Source organism: Lissotriton helveticus, chromosome 8 (assembly GCF_964261635.1).
Source record: "Lissotriton helveticus chromosome 8, aLisHel1.1, whole genome shotgun sequence".
In the NCBI taxonomy this organism is placed as follows: Eukaryota; Metazoa; Chordata; class Amphibia; order Caudata; family Salamandridae; genus Lissotriton; species Lissotriton helveticus.
The window spans coordinates 101,957,150-101,981,940 of record NC_136069.1 but is presented as its reverse complement, the minus strand read 5'-3'; the positions used below and the strand labels follow the sequence as shown (position 1 = coordinate 101,981,940).

At 44.7% G+C, this 24,791-nt stretch overlaps 1 protein-coding gene across 1 annotated transcript in view; it reads left to right on the top strand.

Moving 5' to 3' along the window:
• The window catches only part of GPA33 (glycoprotein A33), a 154,726-nt gene that overhangs the window by 91,085 nt on the left and 38,850 nt on the right, over positions 1-24,791 (top strand). Inside the window, exon 2 of the mRNA XM_078656688.1 lies at positions 12,567-12,718. Within this exon, the coding sequence (XP_078512814.1) occupies positions 12,567-12,718 (152 nt within the window). The remainder of the gene's footprint in view (positions 1-12,566; positions 12,719-24,791) is intronic.

The following is a 24,791-nucleotide window of genomic DNA, read 5'->3' as shown; positions in this document are numbered from 1 at the left end:
TTTTGAACTTTATAAATATGCCTAGAAAACCGGCCCCTGCGACTTCAGAACCACTTAACACTTTAGATTCTTTCTTAGTCCAAGTGGTTAAGAAAATAAATAACGAGAGAAGGGAATCTCTAGGCTTGAGTTAATCTCCAATCTTGCGTCCACTGAGTCCTGCCCCTGATGCACAATTGTCTGGGACCCGACCATCTGATCCCACGACCTATATTCTCGACACTAATTCCCAAGACATCAGTAATGTCGAAGAAAATTCTGACCTGTTAGTTGACCTTTCATTACATGTAGTATCTGACTCCGAGCAACAGCACAATACCGCAGCGGAAGTCCCCTCACCTTCGTTGCCTGTTGCCCGGCCAGTGACAAACTGCAGAAAGTCACAAGCTAAACGTGGGGGTAAACCGACAGGAAAGAAAAAGCCTACCCCACCACTTAGACATAAAGGGAAAAATGTGGAGCATGAAGACCCAGAAGAGTTTAGGCAAATCATTGACGAGGACCTATTTAATAGGATCTCGGATATGATAGATATTAAAATTAGGACCATCATTAAGCCACTCATTGGGAAAATAGACAAACTAACAGCAGAAGTAAAAAAGATGGGTGGGTCTCAAACCAAGCTGGTCAATGATTTGGATAATTTAGCCACCCATGTTATTAAACCAGTAGTCACAGCAGAGGTGGGCACGGGTCCTGATACATGCCTCATGGAAGGCCAATTACAGCCCACTCTGGCAGGGCAGCTACCACCATCTGAGCCCAGCCAGGATGTAATAAGAGAGTCGCCAACTTTACCACCTGCTGCGTCAGCACCACTGAACTTAGGGGAGGATTCAATACAATTTATCATGGCAGCCTCACCCTTAGTTCTGGTATTGGCGAATGTCCCTGTCCTATCTCCTGAGCAAAAAGAATCCTCTCAAGGACTAAAAGACAAAGCTCTATACTGGCTTACCAATAATATGTATATGGCATCTCAGGGAGTTGACCAGCTAGCGGGGGAAATTGTCACGACAAGGAGGGTATCATGGATTGGGAACAAGCCAAAGAAATTTAAAGGGGACTGCGTAGTTTTGAATTTTGCCAGCGCAGAAGTACTCCCAAATATCCTTGCTAACATCTTCCCACCTCAACGTAGAAGCGGCTCCATAATTCCCCTTACCCTGAAATTCTTTTATAACAAAAATCAAACTGTGACTTCCCCCAATATTTCCAGGCCTAGAAGGAACGCAAGAGTCACTTACTGGGGTGGGGAAACTAGATCCAGATTTAATAACGACCGTCCCCACCCGATGATTAGTCTTGGGACAGGGCAATACAACTTCCCGCTTGGGCCAATGGCCAGAACTCCGGGACCAAACTGGCCCAACACAAATAGGTGGGGAGCAATTACCCCGGGATTTGATAATAGAGGACAGGGAAATGGCTTTATGGCTAGGCCAGGAAATGAACAGTTTCTGATGCGCCCTAACACTCCACAGCCTATGTGGAACACAGTAGTGAACGGTTGGGGTCAGGCGGCCACCCCTTTTGATTGGGGTTTTGGAACAGGGAACAGGTACGGAGTCTTGTCCAACCTAAATGACTGCGACTGACATACAGAGGTTACTAATCTGGGAAATAATGCTATAATCCAACAATTAGATCGGAATAGCCCACACATTAATGGATTATATCCTAACGAGCCTATCTCTCAGACGGGGCAGGAAGAACAAATTATACTTAGACATGACCATCCTCCCATGCCATATCTGTCTGAGCACTGTGTGAACCAGTGCCTTGCCGGAGACAAGCCACAGAGTCCATTGAAAGCGGGTCCTAAAGAACCAACTCAACTACCATATAATAACGCAGGGGCATCTGCGTGGTATTCCGAACCTAAGATACCCAGAGACTCCTGTAAGTTGGAATATAGCAGGGCTAAACGGCAAGCGACAGGATAAGTCATGGTCCAATTTTGTTTTAGGTCACCATATCATCGCCCTCCAGGAAACCTGGGATATCTCTGCCAATCTTTGGTGGGACGGGTTCATCTGTTTTACTAAAGCAGCTGTTCCCAGTCGTATGGGGAGGGCAAAGGGAGGCCTGCTAATTTTGTTCTCACTAGACCTAAAGGGAAGCTGTAGGCAGATTAGTACCAACTCGCCAAACCTTTTGATGGTAGAAAGAGTGACTAATAACATCAGCAGGACCATCTTCATAAACTTTTATAATTCAGGGAATTGCGACCATAGAGGTCGAAACATCACTGATTTAGATAACATTTTAAATTTGGTCAGTCAGAATACTAAGTTTGATACTGAATATATTTTATTAGGCGATTTTAATATCCACCCGTGTAACTTAATTTGCATGAAAAGTAGCACGGAACGGGATGATGGCCTAGAGGGACCCCACTTTGAACACACTGCAGAGGGAGAGGAGTTGGAAGATTTTCTTGCTAACTTTGATCTGCATGAACCAGATGGTGGCATTAGATTGCCAACCTTCACTGGCATCCCTCAAGGTACAATTATAGATTATATATTTATATCCTTGGGAATCCTAAACCGGGCTATCTCTTATCGCACAGTACAATCACACTTTAGCGACCATAACCCGGTAGAATTAGAAGTAGCGTGGGGAGGGCATATGGGACCATCTCCGTTGACCGTAAGGCCTGCCCACCCTCTGAGAACTTCTGACCAAGGGAGACGCATGAAATGGGCTAAGGTGGTACCGGAGAAATTCTACGCAGAAAACTTTGTTAAAATTAAGGACCAGGTTGAGATTTGTAAAAATCCCTGTGCCCAGGGCCAAGAAATTGTTGAGGCATTTGAGGGAATATGCGGGCAGGTATCACAGGATCTTCTAGCAAAGACAAAAAAAGGTACCCCAGGAAATAAGCGCTGGTTTGATTCAGCATGCTCCAAAGCACATAGATCATTGCTGATAGCCCTAAAAAATACCCCTAGGGTAAAAAGTGAGATCACCAGACTTGGGAAGATCTATAAGCTAGCTGTTAAAAAACGAAAGGATATCATCAAACAAGAAGCATGGGATAGCCTCCTTTCGGTGGCAGTCCTGAAAGATAGTAAAAAATTCTGGGAGATCATTAAACAGCCTTTTTTTTCGGATGACAGCAATGAATCTATGGACTGTGTTGTCTCCGATGAAAAATGGCTGTCACATTTTAAAAATGTCTATGGGGATACTGTTGATGCGACTAATGATGTTCCGTTGAAAACCTCAGTTATCCGCCCCATTTTTTTTAACCGAAATGAGGTGGAAAAAGCCATCTTGGCCACTAAAAAGCACAAGGCACCTGGCCCTGACGGTGTTCCTGCTGACTTTTTCATGTACTCACCAACACTGTGGGCTGAAGTTTTGGCAAATGTGTTTAACGCTGTTAATGGTAATTCTGCACCTGCCTCCTGGGATACCTCTACCATTGTCCCTATTTTAAAAAAAGGTTTGCGGGATGATCCAGCCTGCTATAGGCCTATATCCCTTTTGGACTCGTCAGTAAAAATTTTAGGTAGAGTTCTTTTAACCAGGCTGAGGGAGAATGTTGAGAACTGTGGCGGGTTGTCTGAAATTCAATACGGCTTTAGGGAAAGAAAGGGTACTATTGAACAGTGCGCTAATTTACATCTGCTCATCTCCAAATATACTGTGGCCAAGGAGGGGTCCGTATATCTTGCATTTATGGACCTCTCCTCGGCTTTTGACCTAGTCAACCGGACAAAGTTGTGGTCCATCTTGTTAGAGATGGGTATCGATGAGGCATTGGTCACCTTTATAGCTACCCTGCATCAAGAACTCTCTTCTAGTGTACGCGTAACAAATGAGGGCAGGTGTACCACTCCCTTTAGATCATTAAGGGGGGTGCGGCAGGACTGCATTTTAGCCCCCTCGCTCTTCACCATCTATATTAATGGCCTGGGCGCACATCTGGGGGGGGCAGGAAGCCGACGTCCCGCGTGTGGGAGCGATTAAGATTCCGGCGCTCCTATACGCGGACGACGCCGTGCTGATTGCCCGCACGGGTGTTGGCCTCCAGTGCCTTCTGAATGCCTTTGGTTCGTTTATGGAGCAACTGGATCTTAAGATAAACGTAACCCAGTCACACACAATGGTGGTGGGTCGAGAGTGTCGCAAGAAGAGAAATAAAACATTCACATGCAGGGGGGACACGGTCTCTAGGGTATCTACATTCCCCTATTTAGGTGTATTGTTCGACCAGAAAGGGTCCTGGGGTCCGCAGGTAAGAGCTAAGAGGTTGGCTGTTATCAGATCATCATCAGCGCTCCTGGGCTTCGCCGGCAGGCTAGGGGCTAGGCCTATGGAAGCTATACTAAAAATCTATAACAGTAAATCTGTAGCTATTGCCTTATATGGGTCCGCATTGTGGGGATATGTAAATTTGGAACCAATTCAGAGAGCGGAGAATAGATTTATCAGAACCCTACTCTCTGTTCCCCAGTCGACCCCAACTTATTCTATCCACAAAGAAGTGGGCCTACAGTTTCTGTCTGATAAGCGGAGTATGGCCCCCGTGATCCTTTGGCTGAAAATGTGGATGAATGAAGAACTCCCACTGAACCACAAGATCATGTCTGACGTTCTGTCCTTGGATAGATCCAACAAGATCCCTTGGTTGGCTTATTTGACCAGGGCATTTTCAGATCTAGGCCGTCCGGATCTTTTTACCTCCCCTGAGAATATTAAGATCCAAGACATTGATTTTGTGAAAAAGTCCTTTATGGAAAGGAAGGAAGCATGCCGTGAAGAACGCGAATTGGTAAAACCGGCAGTGAGGGACCATTGTTTACTGGCTAATTCATTATCACTTGCACCTTACCTCGGCTTTGTAACAATCCCCTTCCATAGGTTTCTTTTAACCAAATTTAGATTTAATTTGTTACATTTTTATTTAGGTTCTTTTAAAAATTGGCAGAAGCCAGAATTAGCTTTGCCCTGTAGCTGCGACCAGTTTTCAGTGCAGGATACGATGCATTTTGTTATGTTTTGCGGGTTGTTCTCAGAGCCAAGGAAAAAATATTTGTTGCCTATACTTAAAAAGGCCGGCTTCACCCAAGTGAGACCGGCTTTGCTCTACCTACAATTATTACCTAACCCCCACGTTACTTTTTGCATTGCTAGTTTTCTGGTAGCCGCCTCAAGGGCGAAAGCTGTCTGTCAAGATTAGTTTTAGAGTAAAATGTTCATTACCATGTTATACCTATGTGCAAATGTTATACTTTTTAATTGTATGTTATATTGTTATTCATTTAATGTTTTCTGTGTAAATAGGAAAATTTTATATGAAACGTATTTTATTTTTCTTTCTTTGTATGGCTTTTGAGTAAGCCAAATAAAGTTATTCTGACTGAGAAGTCTGGGGTGCAGTGATATCGGGGACATAGTCCACCATTAATGGTGTCCAGAAACACGGAATTACCTCTTTAAAGAGTTTGAAGAACATTTTTAGTATGCCCAGGTGAAATTTAAGCTAGATCTGTATAATTCACACGTCATTTTTTGCTTGTTAAGTGAAATTCCTGAAATTAGACCATTTGTGTAAGTAATTACATGCCGTTCATTGTAAAAACATGTACACCGAGCACGTGGAAATAATGCGGACGGTCAGAACACAAGCAGCTTATTTTCGTGCCACTTGTTTTTTTGTGCTTTTTTTTTTTAACCACGCCAAAAATTGACACGAGGATGCACTTCACACTAAAATTATAGCATTGAAAGATGAATGTGCATATCATGAAATTATGCATAATTCTGCATCATTTCTCAATGTATTGCAGAATTACACAAAAACATACTATGCATATTTCGGAATCCCCCTAATTCTTAAGGCCATAGTGGAATCACTTTTAGGATTATTTTCTTCTGTTTATGTATAGTGGTGCTGTGCTGCATTGCAATGGTAAATGGCGTCCTTTACAGATTGTCGGCCTATGTAGTATGTCAAACTTGCCTTTTTTGGTCCGGCGTGCTAGCGCAGCTGTCTGGATGACACAGGATGACATATTTTTAGCAATTCTTTCAAATATGCATAGAGTAGGCTTCCACTTGCCTCCACCCAGAGGACTATTACTCTCTCACCTAATGCTACCAGCTGGCCGTTTACCATTCTGTCTTCCAGAAAGTGTTTCCCTCCGAATGCACAAAAGATTAGTCTAAATCTGAAAAATAAACTCGACTATGCGGTATGTCACAATCGATTTTTGTTCTCCTATTTGCTTTGCACACAGAAAGCAATCATTTGTCTGCTTTTTCCCCAACAGTGACAAAGCCACTACGACTGTTTTTAATGTGACAAACAATATTTGTGCATACAATGCATGTAAACAGTATTTGTAAATGCCTGTTTACATTTGTTGGTACATTAAAACCCAGAGCTATTGGCCTTGCCAAAGCTTGTTTAATCAATTGTGTTTCTGGGAATTTTTAACTGCTGATTTAATACTTGCTAATGGTATGTTTTATTATCTTTTTTTATGTATTTACCTTCTATCCTGTGATATTTAGTACATATATGCATTTTCATTCCTTTCACAGGGTGCATACACTATATAAAATTGGAAAACCACTCAAGATATTTGCAAGAAACCTGGTATAATCAGTTCAATTAAGAACAGAAACTCAAAAACAAAGCAGGACTGGCCAAGCTGATAGGTCTTGCATTTAAAAGTCAAATGTCGACTTTTTGCTGATTTGCATTATTGTGCCATGATGACGATTCATACATGTGGTGTATTGCAATGCATACACAAGGCAGCCATCGTGAAACAGTTTTCATTCATTCTACGACGGCCCGGGTGCACGCATGCGTCGTGACTCGCCAACAACAATGGTTTTGGGGGGCAGCGACCAGTGGGAGGTGTGCCCCCTGGGGTTCTTGGCTGGGTGGTACAGCCTGGACCATGGTTGGGCTATCTTTGGTCAGGGTGTTGACATTTTTTGCCCAAGCTATTTAAGCGGACCTCTTGTGCTCACCGTCGCCATTTTGGGAAAGGTGACACATGGATGTTTGGTGTAGTGATAGAAAGGTTCCCCCATCCCGCCCCCGTTATTCTTAATTGGTTTACACTGGGTTTTTCCTCTTTACACGATAGTATGGTTCCCATAGGCTGGCTTCTATTGGACACAAGTGCTTCGCGTTGGATATGTTATGGTGTCGCTTGGAACAAGTGCAGGGCGGTGGCGGTCGGCCCATAAATTGGCATCGTTGGAGATACGTTTATTGTTGTTGCCAAAGGCAAAATAGGTTAAATAGGAGGGTGTCGGCAAGGGCACACCTGGATGAGCCAGGACTTAAATGTTAAGCTGTAGGAAGTTGAAGGTTAATAGATATAGATATAGGTTAAGCGTTGGGGGAGGTAAAAGGTCACAATTTTAATACTGTAGCAGGGTAGGATGCAGACATTGGCAGGATAAGTATGTTGGGGAGTGGGGACCTTTAAGGATGGGGGTCAGTATCAGTAGGTAACATGTATAGTGAGGTTTTGTTTTGTAAAGGCAAAAGGTCTTGGGAATTTGTGATGTGCACCTGTTTCAATAAAGCGGCCATTCCCACACTAAAATGGTGTATTGCTCTGTGCTGCTCCCCTCTCGCCCAATTTTGGTGTTTCAACTTTACTGTTTGAATCAATTAGTGTACATTTCACCACGTGACAAACGGCAACATGTTCTGAATGTCAGTGTTTACCCCATGTTGACTGCTGTTTTTATTTTTTTTTAAAAACAAGGAGGTGCTCATCCCTGCTGCCCTCCACACTCGGTCCATAGGAATTTTGCCACCTACAGCGGCAGTGTTCAAGTTCTGCAGTGCAGGTGGTGAAATGTCCGTTGGCATTAATGCAGGCTAAAGTCCGCGTACCATTTTAAACCTGACCTATGAGAACCGTGAAGTAAAAATAAAAATGTTTTAAAATATGTGGAGCAGCGTGAAAAAGTAAGAGTCTGGTAGGACTTTGCAGGTGCCAAGTCCTCAAAATAATAATAATAATTAAAAAAAAGCTTGGTAGGGTGTGATCAGTGTGTGTGCGAGAATGATGAGATGCACTACTGTTTTTAGGTTGTTCACATCAGCAGTGTGGTGTTACAAAGACTGAAGGACAACCCTGTCTTCCAAAAAGCCCCCTGTACCTTCAAGGCAATCTGCATACTCTATAACACTGTGCAAAGCACTACTCCTCCAAGTCTGAAAAACTAAATTGGTGATTCATGTCCCTTTACTATCTCTCTGCCCTCCTGAACAACCTCTGCTGTTCTAGTAGCACTTAATGCACCTCTACTGTTCCACAATCACTTATGTCTTTAATCCATTTATACTATTTTACTACTACTTGTGTCCGTAATCCACTTCTACAATCCTACTACCACTTGTGTCTGTAATCCACTTCTAAAATCCTACTACCACTTGTGTCCGTAATCCACTTCTACAATCCTACTACCGCTAGTGTCCGTAATCCACTTCTACTAGCCTACCGACACTTGTGTCTGTAATCCACTTCTACTATCCTACCGCGACTCTTGTCCGTAATCCACTTATACAATCTTACTACCGCTAGTGTCCGTAATCCACTTCTACTAGCCTACTGCCACTTGTGTCCATAATCCACTTCTACTATCCTACCGCCACTTGTGTCTGTAATCCACTTCTACTATCCTACCGCGACTCTTGTCCATAATCCACTTCTATCCTACCGCCACTTGTGTCCTTAATCCACTTCTACTATCCTACCGTCACTTGTGGCCTTAATCCACTTCTACAATCTTACTACCACTTGTGTCCGTAATCCACTTCTACTAGTACGAACGTTGTTCTACTACCCCTTGTATCTGTTTTTTGGGGTGGGGAGGGGGATTTCAGCCCACTCTTGCCTTGCTCCTGCCACGTGTAAAACCCTGCGTTTTTAGCCAGAGAAAGCTCTCCAGTGGTCTCCAGTTTTGGCCAAAGCAGAAGGCGGGGCTTTCCTAGCAATATTTGTTTCCAGTCGGTCATGCTTTGTTAGTTTCAGTGCAAAACAACTCGAGCAGTGAACAAAAAACGTAATTTATATTGCATTTCACCTACCACCATTTTTTTTGTTCTAAGTCTGGGAAACTTTCTTGTGAATCTGTGTCTTGCTCTGGATGGGCGTTAGTTTGACAGTGTCAGTCTGTCTGTTTAGTTGTTGTTAGGTTGCCTCTGGGTGGAAGAGATTTTGTACAGCTTGTACATTTTGCAAAAAATGATTTGTGAGACACAAAGGGAATAAAGTGGGTTTGATCAAGGGAGATCTTTGTTGTGTTTTGAGTGTATTGATCGGTGGCAGAAACACTTTACTTTTCTTTGTTTTGGGCGGGTGAGGATCAATTGTCCTTTGCTCTGCCAGAGTAAAACTATTTTGTATTCAAGTATAACAACCCAGGTCTGGGACTTATGATGTAATGTTGCACACTTGAGGGTGTGTTTATGCTAAAACAACTTATGGGTTTCCTAAGAAAATATTGGTCTGGTGCCTTACAGTGGAGTTAATTTGGTAGCACTTTGCAAACTATATAGCTTTGGTGCCATTTTGTGCGTGTTGTAGTAAAGGGGGTTCTCTCAAGCATGTGATGTTTGAGTATAATCATTTGTAGTTATGATTGAAACAGTGGTGCATTGTGGTGGTATTAGCTGTAGAGTGCTGGTTGATGAAACACAAACTATGGGGATTTAGAGATATTAGTTGCCAGTTGTAAATCCAGTTTATAATGTGTTGAATGTGGAGTTGTGTGATTTATGGGTCCCTTTTATACCCTAAATGTTGGTTGCTGCTTTTTAAGAGTGGGTGGTTCTCCTTGGTGGTCCTGCAGGAGAAGAGCAGAAGTACATTTGATAAGTATAATAGTAGTCTGCAGGTACAGCTATTGAGTCACAATGACAAATTAGGGCTGTTTTTCAGAGACCTCCTGCACACTTCCTGGAAGGGGATTCATTTGTAAAACAGTGTGAACAGTTGTCCACACATTTCACTATGAAGGATAATGCGACTAGCTGCTCTAGAGTGTAGCTGAATGCTCAATACAGCCGCTGAAAGATGAAAAATCTCTAGGATGGAACATGCTATGGTACAAATTCTTGTACGAAAAGTAGGAGTGGTGGATCTTAATCTCGACAAAAGATTTCAGCTTCTGTGCTTCCACCCTGAAATTCCTGCATTGGTGGAAGAACATCATAGCCTGGCCCTGTCTATGCGGCTTCGTCTACACTGATCTCAAAGTCTTCTCACTTAAGGTAGCAGAGGACATGCTGTCCCGATTGGAAGAGGCGAACAGTCTTTTATACAAGAGGGGTCAGAAAAGGTCTTTGTTCTCCCAGTAGAAACTAGAGTTTTGAGGACCACGATGCACATAAATGAAGCTGCTGATGGAAAGTGGACATGGATGTGATGGGTGAATATTTGAATTCGTGGACGGGCCCCATACTGGTCACCTCCACAGGCAATCTTAGAAGAAGATGCAACTATCAGTCAATCTGGTAACCAGGGTTTATCCATCAACTTACTAACTTCTAAAGCCAGACATTAAAGAGAAAACGTGAACAAAAGCGACAGAGAGAAGAATATATAGGCTAAGTAACAGTTACTGTGGACGTAAAAAGCAGTAAAAGGTGCACTTCTAGATAAACTACCTTCCCAGACGCATGAAAAGTGAGAGACTGACGTTTGCCAAAGTAACCAAAGATCTAAAATATCGCTGCCTCAAGTTCTCCCCGCTGCTGAGATGGCAATATTTGGCGAAATTAAACCCTAGGGACGATGAAGGAAAGGGCAAAAAAGGAACAGAGGGTGAATTCCTCCTTTCAGATGGCTATAGATTTCGATGCCTATAGTGACAATGCATAGCATGCAAACATTTGTAATTTTACAGCGTTGAGTGCAGAGATGTGGTACTGTGATTTAAAATGCAGGTGGTCACCCGAGAGAGAGGGTAAATATTGTAATCAATCGGGGTTGATAAAGATCACCTACTCACCCGTGAGGGTCTCAAGGTGCTAGGGGGTAGTAGGCGCGGCTCCGTTGAGTCTTGGTGTCACCCGAAAATCCAGGTCTTGAGGTCTTTCCTGAACTGGGACAATGTGGGAGATTGCCGGAGGGTGTTCCAGGCTTTGGCGGCGCGGTAGTAGAAGGACTTTCGTCCCGTTCTGGTCTTCTTGATACATGGGACGGTGGCCAGAGAGAGCTGGGCTGATCGTAGGTGTCTTTTGGGTGCGTGGAAGGAGAGGCAGCTGTTCAAGTATGCAGGTCCAGGGACGTGAAGGGCCTATGCGTTGTAATAAAATGTGAATCCACAAGCAGGATGGACCTCGAAGCTACGTGGAGAGAATACGGTTTATGGAGAGAGGGAGTTCTAGAAGAAGACTGCCCCCCCCTAGTCTGTAGGGCATGTCTGGTGTCACTGGGCTGCTGCTCCCGTGCACTCTGATTGCCTTTGCTACATGCCTTGATGCCTGTTTTTTAACTCCTGTAAATCTCCCAGACACTGATCTTGAAATATCCATTCCTTTTGTTTAATGTCTTTTCTTTCACCTCCCTCTTTACAGACACCTGCTACAAACTTTATTCATATTTGTTTATTTGATCTTTCAGGTCTCTGTCTTGAATGTTTTGTCATTCTTGTAACATTTTTATATTGCTGGCTTTAAATCTTGTCACAATGTGTGGGAAAGAGAAATGTGAAATTAATTTGCATAGCATTTTTCGATTTGTAATTTCAATTGGCGCTGAATAACAACTGTTTACATCTGCTGTATCGTATAGCATTTTGTACATGTTTTAACCTGGTATAAGGATGCGCCATTAGCAGTTCCACCATGGCAGCAGGCGTATGGCACCTTCGTAGGATCACAATTTAGTAATTGGCGAATTTGTGCAAATTAATTACCATATTTGGGCCTAGACTGATGCCTTAATAACCTACTCACTCATAGTTTTAGAACTTGAAATAATTCTTTATTGGAAATCTCCTTTGATGAAATGCACTCTGTAGTTTAAGAACTGATGTCTGAGTTTCCTTCATCTTGTGTTATTGGCATGTTTATCAGATTTTTAAGGCAGACTTCTTTGGGCTGATGCAGAGTGTAGATTATATGATTGCCTATGTGTGCCTCATTTTCTGAGAGCTTCCAGATTTGGTTCCACGGGCTGTAGTCCAAGTTCACCCAGGGTTATTGGAAGTTTGTGATCCTCGGTTAAATTCGATAATTAGCTGATCGGTTATAAGGAATTCCAGCATGATGATGATTATCGTAATTTTGTAGAAAAGTGTAACGTTGGTTAAGTAACAGTTTCATGTAAATAAATTGTTACTTCGATCCCTTTGAAGTAAACATTGAAGAAGGTCTCAATATGTAAAAGCAATAAAATGATGCAATTATTCTTCAGTTTAGGCAATGGGCCCGCTTGCAACTTAGATCTTCTCAGATGGTGGTTGGTGCTCAGGGCACCTTTGTAAAATGGATGGCATTGGATCTAAAGCTCTGACTTCAGGTCGTTACATATTGCCTATAACACCGGTTTCTTGTTCCCTTGTAGTGCTGGACACAGCCTTTGCTATTCAAGTACAAACCCCTCAGAAAATTATCCAAGTAGCACGAGGAGCGAATACGACTCTACAGTGCAAATTTGAAACAACAGCGCCCACGAAAGTTGGAGGTATTGTGTCATGGAAGACATTGGTTGATCAGGTAATTATGATGTTTGAATGCTTGTGGTTTTTACTCAAATCATTCTGGGCTCATTGATTCTTCGAATTGTGTAAAATTCTGAGAAATCTACCAACCTGGTAGAGGTTGGGTTTCGTTCTACATGACTTCTGATCTTGTAGAAACTGTTTCTGCTGCTCCTGGATTAGAGCATGAATGTAAACCATACCGTTTGATCATTCCAGAATCTTTCTATGCAAAGGTGACCGCAATTAATTGGTAATTCCTTGGGAAGAAGCAATATCTAGGCTATGCCACTGCTCTTTTCCATTGATACAACCCGCAAGAGTGCAGTAAAGAGACCGCACTATTGTAGGGAGGTGGAATCAAGACCAGAGAACTTTGGGTTTTAGCAATTTATTCACTGGGCTCCAAATAAAAATGCTGGCCCCCTGCTGTTATTAATACATTTAAGCACTTGAATATATTATGGAGAATCCGAGTTAGAAAGTTCAATCTCTTATTTTCATCTGTGCAGTCTTTCTGGCCCAGGTGACTGGATCGTAGATCAACATTGCCTTGCAAACCGAACACTCCTCAGAACATACAACCCTTTGGCTTTAGTCTCCCGTGTCTACTTTGGATGTACCACTTTGCAATCGAACACCAAATCAATAACACCCCCATGCTGATTGGTCTCCGTCTTGGTTGATTATTAAAATGCTGAAAAATATTTTGACTGCTTTTGTTGAAAAAATCCATACGTCACATAATGTGTTAAAAAATTCTAATATTTCTTTTAAATTCCTCAATAGTTTAAAACTCTGTGAATTATATTTTTATTAAATTGAAACGGAGCTTTGGCAAATGTTTTTTTAAAGACTTAGTCTGTTTTTCATTTCTACAATGCCCCAGATAAAAAGCAAGAAAAGAAACAAGTTGGATTTTAGCGCCAAGAGACCTCCCTGTGAACGTGCACTCTAGAAATAGTCCATAACAGAAATAGAGTAAGGGGAAAGATAATCTAGCAGAGAAGCGAACTATAAGGAAAAGTAGTTGGTGAACATTATGAAACAAAATAAGGAAGAATTGGGCAGGAGTATATTGTGGAATATGAAGGGGGGCTCGGGTGACGAACTAGGGAAAAAGATGATGATTAATTATGGGACATCTATTTAAGACTGGCAAGCAACAAAATAAGCATGAGGTGGGGAAGAGTTAAGGGATGGGGGAATATTCCTGGTAGAATGGAGAGTGACTGGGGTGGGGGGGGGGGTACAGGTTGACACTAGTAAAGGGAAAAGTGGGGGAGGGAGAATATCAAAAAAGAAAAATAAGGGAAGGTGATAGAAAAAATGGGTTTGAGGAATCAAAGTTTCACATGAAGGACATTCACCATGTTTACATAGTCAACACTATGAACGATTTTGGAGGATGTGGGGAAGGATTGTGTTTCTGTGAGGAAGAGGGCATCAAGCTTGTGATGGGTAATGAGGTTTATAATGTCTGATGCATGGAATACGGGAAGGCAAGCATCGAGCATGAGTTTGAATGGGGTGTTCCATAGTTTGTGTGTGGGGGAGTTAGTTGGATCAATGTACCCTCTTATTTTTGTCTTGTGTGTGCAGGAGTGCACGATGTCTGTGCGCTGCAGTCAAGGCTATGTGCACCAAGGAACTGAATATGCTTGCGAGCGCTACACTACGCAGTATAAATCTGTGGCGATTAACACTCCAAACTATTTTTTTACAACAAAGCGAAAACAAGTGCATTTCACACGTATAGTTCTGTTTATCAGGGTCTTGACATAGTTTTTCAATGTAGATAAAAACCATCATGAAATGAGTTGTTTACTCTTGTGGCACCAAAATCCCAGATTTAACAAGCTTTGGCATAGCCAATAGGTCTCGCCTTTGGGACCTTATAAGTGTTTAGCCATGCAACAGTTGATGTTGTTGCACCAAGGATATTGTGCTGCATAACTAAATCCTTATAAGGTCCCAAAGGCGAGACCTATTGGCCATGCCAATGCTTGTTAGTCGAGAGGTGGGGCTGACCGTCCGAGGCCTGGCCGTGGGCGCCTTTGTTTTGCAAACGTCGTTTGATAGCAGGCCCCATGCTGGCTGGAAGAATGCTCTCACCCGCTGGATTCAACAGGAGATACAAAGCTTTAGGAAAGGCAGTCCATGCTCGTTTCCTATTCATGTAAATTACAGCTTATCTGGCTGCTAGGCATATTGAGTCACCGACCATTAACCTGGTTCTCAGCCTTTTATGGACTGCAAAAAAACACATTGCAATGCTGCGGGAATCCCAGCAAAACATGCCCTTTAAGTGCAAAACCTGCAATTTCAAGTTGTGGAAAATGTTAGTGAACAGTGAGGAGTCAGCTCCTGGCTTTAGCCATAGTGAAGTGTCAAAGCCCCTCTCCCCTTGCACAGATGTGTAAACCTTGCAACAGCGAATCAACAAAAAAGTATATATGAAAATAACAACGTAGCAGGAGCATCTGGGGAAAGAAGTGGATGTGCCAAGAAATTAAGGGAGAGAGCCAAGTCAAGTTGACTCTGGCTCTAGTAGCCCGTGTACGAGCTTTGAACATATTTGGGATGTAAATCATTCAGCAAACATCGTGCTAGAATACAATAAACTTGCCTTCAAAATTCAAGAAAGTGTATTTCTTTAACATGCAGATGCATTTCCCCTTAGTACATCAGATTATTTGGAAAATTAAGTGAGTATTTTTAACCCCTTCACTGCGGCGGCTATTCCGCCGCAGTGCTAAGGGGGCGGGGCGGACGCATGCTGGTGACGGAACCGCTCCGTCATCAGCCGCGGTTGGGCTGTGCTCATGACGGAGCAATTCCGTCATGGCCCCGCCCGCTCAATAGAACGCCCAGCGCAGGGGCGGAATCCGCGCCATGCAGGCGCGGTGGCCTGGCCATGACGGAACCGCACCGTCATCAGAACAGCGCCACCGTAGCTGATGACGGAGCGGTTCTGTCATCAGCATACAAAGGGTTAAACACTAACTGCGAAACAGTGAATCCGATAACTGGAGGAACTACTCCTACTGTGAATGAAATGCAGGCCACACCGACTACAATAAATAAATGCTATGGACCATACATTCATTCCTACGTTGTACCTGCCCCCAAATGCTATTGCTGCTACTGAAATGTTCTTTCACAGTTTTATATAGCGCAAACTTTCTGCCTTTACCCCTCTGCAGTGGAACTCCGTTACTGTGGAGTCTTAGGGGCGTTTGAGGTCCTCCAACGAATTTAGCTATGGCGGCAGGTCTTGCGCGACTCTATCCTATCCTTTGTTCGCTTTCATTACCCTCATTTTGTTGTACCTTATGTCCCCGGTTATGTTTGAACTGCACTGCTCCTACATTGCTCGCGCATTGCTTGATGCAGCGGCTTGTCAGCACCACTCTGTCTTTCCTGCGACATTGCCGCAAGCTTTGTTGTAATTACAGCGTACTGAATTTTTCATTGTCATGAAGCTATCAACTCAGCTGTACACTGTCACTGGCAAACTGTTTTCTTTCCTCCTTTTCTCCGCCTGTTTAATCAGTGATGCCCTACCTATATGCCCTGCTAATTATATTCTTTGCGTATTACCCAAGGCCACATCTTGGCAGCGAAACCCCGCTTTTGCTTAAGGCACTGTTGTAAACTTGAATGTAATTGATGTATTCTGAGTTTTTATCACCATATTGTAATCAGTCCAAGCGTGTCTAACCGTTGGCAATTCATTTCTTTATTACATGAGTATCATGCTGACTATGTTTTATTGGCCAATGTGCACAAACAAACAAACGAAAATTAATAAAAATGATTTAAACAAAAATATAGCGCAAACTTGGGCGCAAGGGCATTGGCGCTATTTAAATGAGCACATGTTACATTACACATGGAGGTATTTATTGCTTATAGGAACTTGGAGATTTTGTGATTTGGCCAGTGTGACCGGTTGTTGATATCCCTATCTCTGAACATATCTAACTTTTCAGACGTTCTAAATTTGGTAGCTACTGCCTTCGGAGATTGGCTTTGGAGGTCAATAGATAATGGTTTTACCAGTTAAAACTATGATCAGTCATAGGCTAAGACCCTGTGAACCCTGGTACTCAGAACACCTTAGATCACAAAAACAAGAATGTCGCCGCACGGAGAGGAAATGGAGATACTCTTACGACCCGAAGGACAGACGGTCTTCAAACAAGCACTGTTTGAGTATAAAACATTGGCACATGAGGAAATAACTTGCTACTTCACCACAGCTATTCTGACTGCAAAACACTCGTCAAAGGAACTTTTCTCGACAGTAAAAAAGCTGGCAAAATGTGCCAAAGTAAAAGAATCGCCTAAAAAACAGACATTCTGTAACACATTGGCTACATTCTTGCAAAATGAGGTCAAGGCAGTCTATAGTGGCTTCCCTAGTCTCCATGCCCAAGGAGCCATACCATCCCCCGGGAAGGCAGCTGCGCCCAGTGCATCCAGTGAAACCCCCTCAGTTCCCCTACACCTCTGTGACCCCCCGGAACTGCTATCTTTTCCTTCATTGACTACAGAGGAGATCATTACTCTTTGCAGTCTACCAAATGCGTCGCCCCAATGGATCCTTGTCCCCCCAAAGATCTTCCATCTTCTGCCTGATTTATTTGCCCCACCGTTGTCTCAAATTTTTAATCAAAGTTCTCTGGCATCGGTTCTCCCACTGCTAAAGAAGCCAAATCTGAAAGGGGCAGATCCTAACCACTATCGCATAATCTCCAGACTTCCTGCCTGCTAAAATGGTAGAGAAAGCCATGAATGGTGCTATATCCGGATTTATTGAAAATCATGCCTTCCTGGACGAAACCCAGTTTGGTTTTAGGAAGCATCATAGCAGGGCCGGCCTTAGGCATGTGCAAGCTGTGCACCTGCACAGGGCCGCCAAACCCCAGGGGCCGCCACGCCAACATATATCCTTAGATACATATTTGTGTGGCGGCCCCTGGCATGGATTTGGCGGCCTCGGGCCCCCTACCTACGCTCCCTGCCCAGGGCCGCCATGAGCCTAGAGCCGCCCCTGATCATAGCACCGAATTGGCAGTAATTACAGTGTCCAAATTGATTAGAAAAACCGTTGATGCAGGAGGCAATGCAGCACTTGTGCTGCTTGACCTCTCTGCCGCATTTGATATGGTGAACCATCAAAAATTATTGGATGTACTGAAGGAGATCGGTATTAAAGAGAAAGCGTTGGTGTTACTCGCATCTTTTTTTTTTTTTTTTATCCGATCGAGAACAATTTGTGGCTCTGGGAGAGTTCAAATCACCAAATTTTACATTGCTGTGCGGAGTACCACAGGGCTCTTAATTAAGCCCAATCCTTTTTAACAGCTATGTGGCACCACTGGCAAGGCTAATTAGGTCTCTGGGTTTCTCGGCTATTTCCTATGCTGATGATACCCAGATTGTAGTCTCAATGACAGGCACACATGAAGACACTGCTGCACAGTTTCACACTTGTCTGCGTCAGGTTGGGGACTGGATGGCCGCCAACTGTTTGAAATTGAATTCCAGTAAGACTGAAGTTCTCCTCTTTGGCGGTCATTCTAATTTCTGGAGCCCTACCTTGTGGCCAGCAGAATTGGGCCCTCTACCTACACCTTCGAATAAGGTGAAAAACCTGGGATTCACATTTGACTCCATGCTCTCCTTTGAAAGCCATGTCAATCAGGTCACATCCTCTCCTTTTTCAGGCTAAGAGTACTGAGAAGGACTCTTCTATTCACTCCGGTTGAGCTACGGAAGCTAATGGTTGTGGCTCTGGTGTTATCAAGAGACGATTACTGTAATGGCCTATTCATGAACCTGCGGAAAAAGTGCCTATCCAAATTACAGGTTGTGCAAAATGCGGCGGCGTGTCTTCTGCTGAACATTCCAAGACACAAATCAGTTTCACCAGTGCTTAAGGAACTACACTGGTTGCCAGTGAGGAGGCGGAATAAGTTTAAGGCTCTTTGTATTGCTTTTAAGGCCACGCATGATACAGGGCCGGGATTCTTTAAACGTAATCTTCAGCCTTATATACCTGCCCGCAATCTTTGCTCATCCCACTCCCATAATGCAATGATCTTACCCGAGTGTCACCATATTATATGCATCATCACATTCTCTCTCACCAAGAATGACCTCCGTGTCATCGTGTTCTTGATTCTAGAGCCTTGGTCTACACCTGATTCCTTGGTGTCAGTTGCTGTCAGCTCTGTGTGGGTAGGACATACTTTCGTAGCTGCTTACTCTTGCTTGCTGAATAAACCATCTTTCACCAATTGCTACCAGTGTACCAGCTTTATTACACATAACCTAATAATTCTGAGCTTTAAAAAATGCGCCTGGGGTGCAAGAAGTTTTTATGGTCGGTAGGACAAGACTTTGGAACTCCCTTCCTTTAAGGTTAAAACAAGAAACACACCTGTTGGTCTTCAGGAGCAACAGGTGTGAGCCTTTAGCGTTATAATCAGAACTTTATGGAGCCAGAGAGCCGGGTTCAAATCCTGGCAAGTATAACAAATTTAATTTGTGTTCAGGCACCACGAAAACTTCTGAAAGGCCTTCATACAGCCAGGTTCTGAAACTGGGATGGTGCAGTGAGCTAAAAAACGGTGTTGGATCTAGCCCTGATCTCTTGACTGGGTGAGAGTATTCTGCTCAATTCAGAGACTCTGTCCCTCACCACCCCTTGTTGTAAAGGCCTTCATAATAGCCACAGACTTGCATTTAGTAATTGAGCAACTTCTAGTCTGTGTCCCAACTCCAGGCCCCTGCATTAGATACCAGGCCCAGTGTGTCTCTGTTCAATCTGATGGCTCTAGGAGAAGTGCTGCAATCGCCCTGTAAAAAATTGATACTTGTATAGCGCACTACTCACCCGCAAGGGTCTCAAGGCGCTTGTACGAATACCGCTGTGGAACCCATCCTGGCTTTCCCTGTGAGGTGTCCACTCCTGGGCACCCCCAAGGTGGAGGCCAGGCATCCTTAGCGTTGTGGGGGCCGTTGTGGAGATTAAGCAAGCTATTGCCCAGAGTTGCAGAGTGGGACTCCATGATTGGAATAGGCACCGAGGCGAGAATTATCAGGTCCGTGGAATTTTTGAGCCCAAGACCCGCCGAGGCGGGGAATTGAACCCTGGTCCCGGGCTAGACCTCTGCATCAGGGTCTGCCGCTCTAACCATTGAGCCACACTTCTCCACCAATTCAGACCTTGTTGATCTCACTAATAATCCAGACTGATGCCGCTCTTTTGGGGGTACAGAGACCATCTGGGCAAAAAGCCTCTGGATTCCTCAGGAGAACCGCTCTTACTAAACATTTTGGACCTGGAGGTGGATTCCCTACAATTGATTGGAGGCAGTGACTCGCACTTGGATACCAGGAGACAATACAACCGTAGTAATTTGCATTAACCTAAGAGGAGGGGTACGTTGAAAATTCTGTGCGACAAGGCCGCAGACCTTTGTATTGGAACATTGTATTGTAATTGCATTTATGTAGCGCTTACTACCCCTGACGAGGCGTCGAAGCGCTTCATTGACCACAGAATTGGAGACCCAGCATCGTATCTTGCGGGACCCTGTAAATGCCTTCTCCCTCTGAAGATATTTTTGATCACCGGTGTGTCACATGTGGTTCTGAACACGGGCTCGTGATAAGCAGGAAACATCAGCAGCTCCTGTTTTCTGTCCTAGTAATATGATGGGGACATGAGAGAGAAAGTATTTTGAAGTTCACACATTCAGCACCAGATAGACCTTGAAACATATGTTACGGGTGTTAATAAAAGTCTGTTACATACTAGTCATGGCACAGATGGTGAGGGCACACACCAGAATGTATTGTACCAACTTGTGGTGAGGGGCGGAGTGAGCATCCATGTTCACACATTCCTTGGCCTCTCAGCTGAGACCGCTAATGTATGTCACTAATATACAACTTAAGGTATAGCATCCTTCAAATGCAGCAGTATTACATGTGCCGTCGGAGCGCCCACTAGGTGTTATGACATTCTGCTCGATTTTTACAGATTTGTGTATCATTGCAACTAAATGATGCATATTTTATTGCTGCGATGCAGCTGCTTCCATTCATCTACTGTTATGATTCACAGTACCAGGAAGCTAAGATCTGATGCTCGGCTCCTGCGCCCTACCACTCTTAACTCGATTTTTATCCCTGGCTAGAGTCTGCTTATTAGTCTTGCCAGCACTCTGCAGTCAGAATAATTAATAATTAAAACAAAATACGCGCATATACATACCTAGATGGGCTTGAGGGTCACCCTTCATCCATTGGTCTGTTTTAAATGTCATTTACATTTTGCTTCCTCCCTCGGCAACATAGAGCATGGGCCAATGGGTCAACATACATGAGCCATTGGCTCTATTGTACTTTGAGTGACAGCATTTTTTCTACTCGCACGTGCTCATCTACTAAACAAAGGAGTGCCCTCCTGTGCCAGGGCTGGAGCGCAAAGCCGTGCAGCAGTACATTTTTAGGTCGAGGACCGTAGCCTGCGCTTGCGCAGTCTCGGTCAGAGAATTAATGTCTCCTAGAGTGGGGCATTAACCCGCCCCTCTTCTCCATTGGCTGGCTTCCTAAACGGAGGCCAGCCATTGGAGGAGAGGGGCATCATTCCCTTTAAGCCTCGTCTTTTTGCGATTCGGGGTGTTTTTTGCGTTCTTTCTATCTGTGACGTCATCCATCACTCAATAAAAAACACGCCCCGAATCGCAAAAATGTCGGAGCTTTGCGGCAGCCATTTTTTTTCTTGTTTCCTGGTTCGCATGTCCTCTTTCCTTCCCTGCTATTACATGCCAGAACCTGCGGTGCCCACCGCCTTACCACCCTCTGCTGGCTGTCTCCACGCCACCCACCGACAACGGAGACATGGAGGTGAATTGGCTAATAGGTATGGAGGGGGGCGGGGCGCTACGTGTTTGGGTGGCGGTTTTAACGTGCTCTGTAATTAAAGTGGGTCTATCCAAGAATTCTGCTCGAAGGAATGCAGAAACGTTTTGAATTGATTAATGTATTGCTCTAAAAAAGGAGGATTTTTTTTCGAGGGTGGGGTTTGTTCTCCTTTTAAGTGTGTGTGCCTTCCTCTCCAGCCCTTGCTTTCCTCTCACAATGAGGGCCGGACCGGCCATACTGCCACCTGACATTTCCCAGTAGGCTGCAGACTAAGGGCTGCTTTCAGAGCAGGGCGGAACGCCGTGACCCCACCATACCCCAGAGCCCTTGCGCGACATCAGCCTCCGGCCCTGCGTGGTTGATTTTACGTTTCCGGTCCGGCTGCTTACAAGTGACACATCATTGTTTCCAGGTGCCTTGGGTTTATTGGTTCGATTGAAAGGAACCGGCTTCTCGGCTCAGAAAACGCACCGGTTTGTCGCTTCAAATACCAGGACACAGCGTGTTCTCCTTCAAGATGCTGCTTGTAGCCGGTGAGCATGAATGCCTCGGGTGGGCCCTGCGATGTTGAGGCGGGGGGGGGGCTGGCCTGACCGTGACTGGAATCCCCCAGGCCATTTTAACCCTGCTCCAAGGAGCTAACGCCCAAGATAATACACTGCGTCTGCAGCGTGAAAAGCAACATTTTCATCAATGTACAATGGATGTGGTAGGGCAGGTTAAATTAATTTCTCCTGGTAAGGAGATTATTCAAAGACTGTTCTTCCTACTCAATTTTTTCCCCTTTAATTTAGAATAGCGAAGTATTCGCCGGATGTGTTTAATTTAGAGCATATGTATAAGCCTTTCGGTCCCCTGGCATGGTCTCAAGGGCCAGCCCAGGCCTCAACCCCTCACTAGGTCAGTTGCATCCAATTTATCAGACAGCGCTAATCTCATAATCTGGCCGTGTCATTTCAATTAGAGGTGAGGGGCACGCAGGGATTATCTACTCCTAAACCGAATTAGCGAATCTGCTGAGGATAGCTCCATGAGTTCAAGTGCGTGCTACAGATCTGTCTGGAACCAAAAAACCACGGGATTGAATGTGTACCGCGCCATCTGCTGAATGTTATATGTGCAAAACCCGCAGGTTATGGTGTGGGAACTCGACCTGTCAAACTTCTGACAATGATAAAAGGAGCGGTGTTGGTCTGTAGGTTGCACGGACAATTCTTAAATAGGACATTTTATCCGTGCCAAGCTCTTACCGGTATATTTCTCAGGCCCTACACGAGGCCGCCTCCCTAAAGAGGAAAGAAAGTAACTCAGCCCAGATTAGCAAGTCTGAGGTCAGGTGAAGGGTCGTGCACGAGCTGGGTTAGAGTGATAGTGGGCAGTAAAAGAGCCACTTTCTAAAGAGTTTGTGCAAAGTTCATACAAAGGCACAGCAAAGGACACACTGCTCGGACACACTGCGGACAGATAGGCTGAGCTATAAAACGTCACGTGGTGGCCATAAAATAAGTTTTATGGTTCCAGGGAGTGTACGTCTAGCATTATAGTCCGCACAACATATAATCCTCTCGGACGCCGGACCGCGCTCGCCTGATTTGCAAGCAGCATCTGCGGCCCTGGTGGCCACTCGAGGAGCCCATTTGGTGGTGCTTAAGGGGGCGGTGCCCCACGGTTCCCACAACTTTCAGGAACAGCCCCGCTGCCACTCCAGGTAAGTTTTGTTGTCCGGTTTCTTACGGCCCCTTCCTGCTCCAGCGGCTTAGAGGTAACGGGGCAGGGCAGTCTGGTGCTGAAGGGAGTTTTTGTGATGTAAACTTTCTTCACTTGCAGCTGCGGTTGTTTTGCAGGTATATTTAATAATTTAATAGAAGTTGGTAAGAAGCAGTTCTGGGAGGAGGGATGGGGAAACTTTGCATGTGTATGATGCGGGTTTGGCACCCAAGAGGCAGACAGGCTGCATTCAAACACCTGAAAGTGCCAGTGAGTGAGTCTAGAGATGTTGGTACTTAACTGCCTGTTTCATTGGCCTTGCGATCTTAAAGATGCTTTTGTGACTGCACCAGGGCAGCATCTTTGGAAAAGCAAAGCAGATGCGCTGTTCTAGTTGTGTTTGCTGTAGTTGTGAGTTTGCGAGCAGTGTTTTTAAAGGGCAGCTATTTATCTATCTAGCTTGTCAGTTACACGTGCTTGCAGATGTGAATGACTGCTCTGGTTCACTCCGTCGCCTCTCTGCAGAGGTCACCTGAGTGAGAGAACTCTGATTTCGTATTTATATGAGGCCTTCCACCTGCTGGAAGTGGGGCATTCGGGCTGTGGGTGAGGTTGTGAGGGTTCAGTCTAAGGATACTGACGTCTGATGTGAGTATCCCCAGGCCTGGAGTGAGAACACTGAGGTCTGGAGTGAGGACCCCGTGATCGGGGGTTCTTACAAGAACATTCAGTCCCTAAACTAAAATTACTCGTTTTACGTGGACCCCTGGCTACATATTGACACTCATAAAAGGTGAAACCTGCATTAAAGCACTCATACACACTAGGCCCAAAAACCACACCTTGTTCCCATTGACTGCAGGTACGAGGTCTTCATAAAATCAGCATGTTTTGTAATTTAGTTTTATTATAAACACTTACATTGTCCAAAAAACACGTACATTATTGTTCACAGTTTTAACAACACAGTATTTGCATTTCATTTTAAGCCACACGTGTGTGGGGGGGGGCTCTGTGTGTGTGTGGGGCTCTGTGTGTGTGGGGCTCTGTGTGTGTGGGGCTCTGTGTGTGTGGGGCTCTGTGTGTGTGGGGCTCTGTGTGTGTGGGGCTCTGTGTGTGTGGGGCTCTGTGTGTGTGGGGCTCTGTGTGTGTGGGGCTCTGTGTGTGTGGGGCTCTGTGTGTGTGGGGCTCTGTGTGTGTGAGGCTCTGTGTGTGTGGGGCTCTGTGTGTGTGGGGCTCTGTGTGTGTGGGGCTCTGTGTGTGTGGGGCTCTGTGTGTGTGGGGCTCTGTGTGTGTGTGGGGCTCTGTGTGTGTGTGGGGCTCTGTGTGTGTGTGGGGCTCTGTGTGTGTGGGGCTCTGTGTGTGTGTGGGGCTCTGTGTGTGTGTGGGGCTCTGTGTGTGTGTGGGGCTCTGTGTGTGTGTGGGGCTCTGTGTGT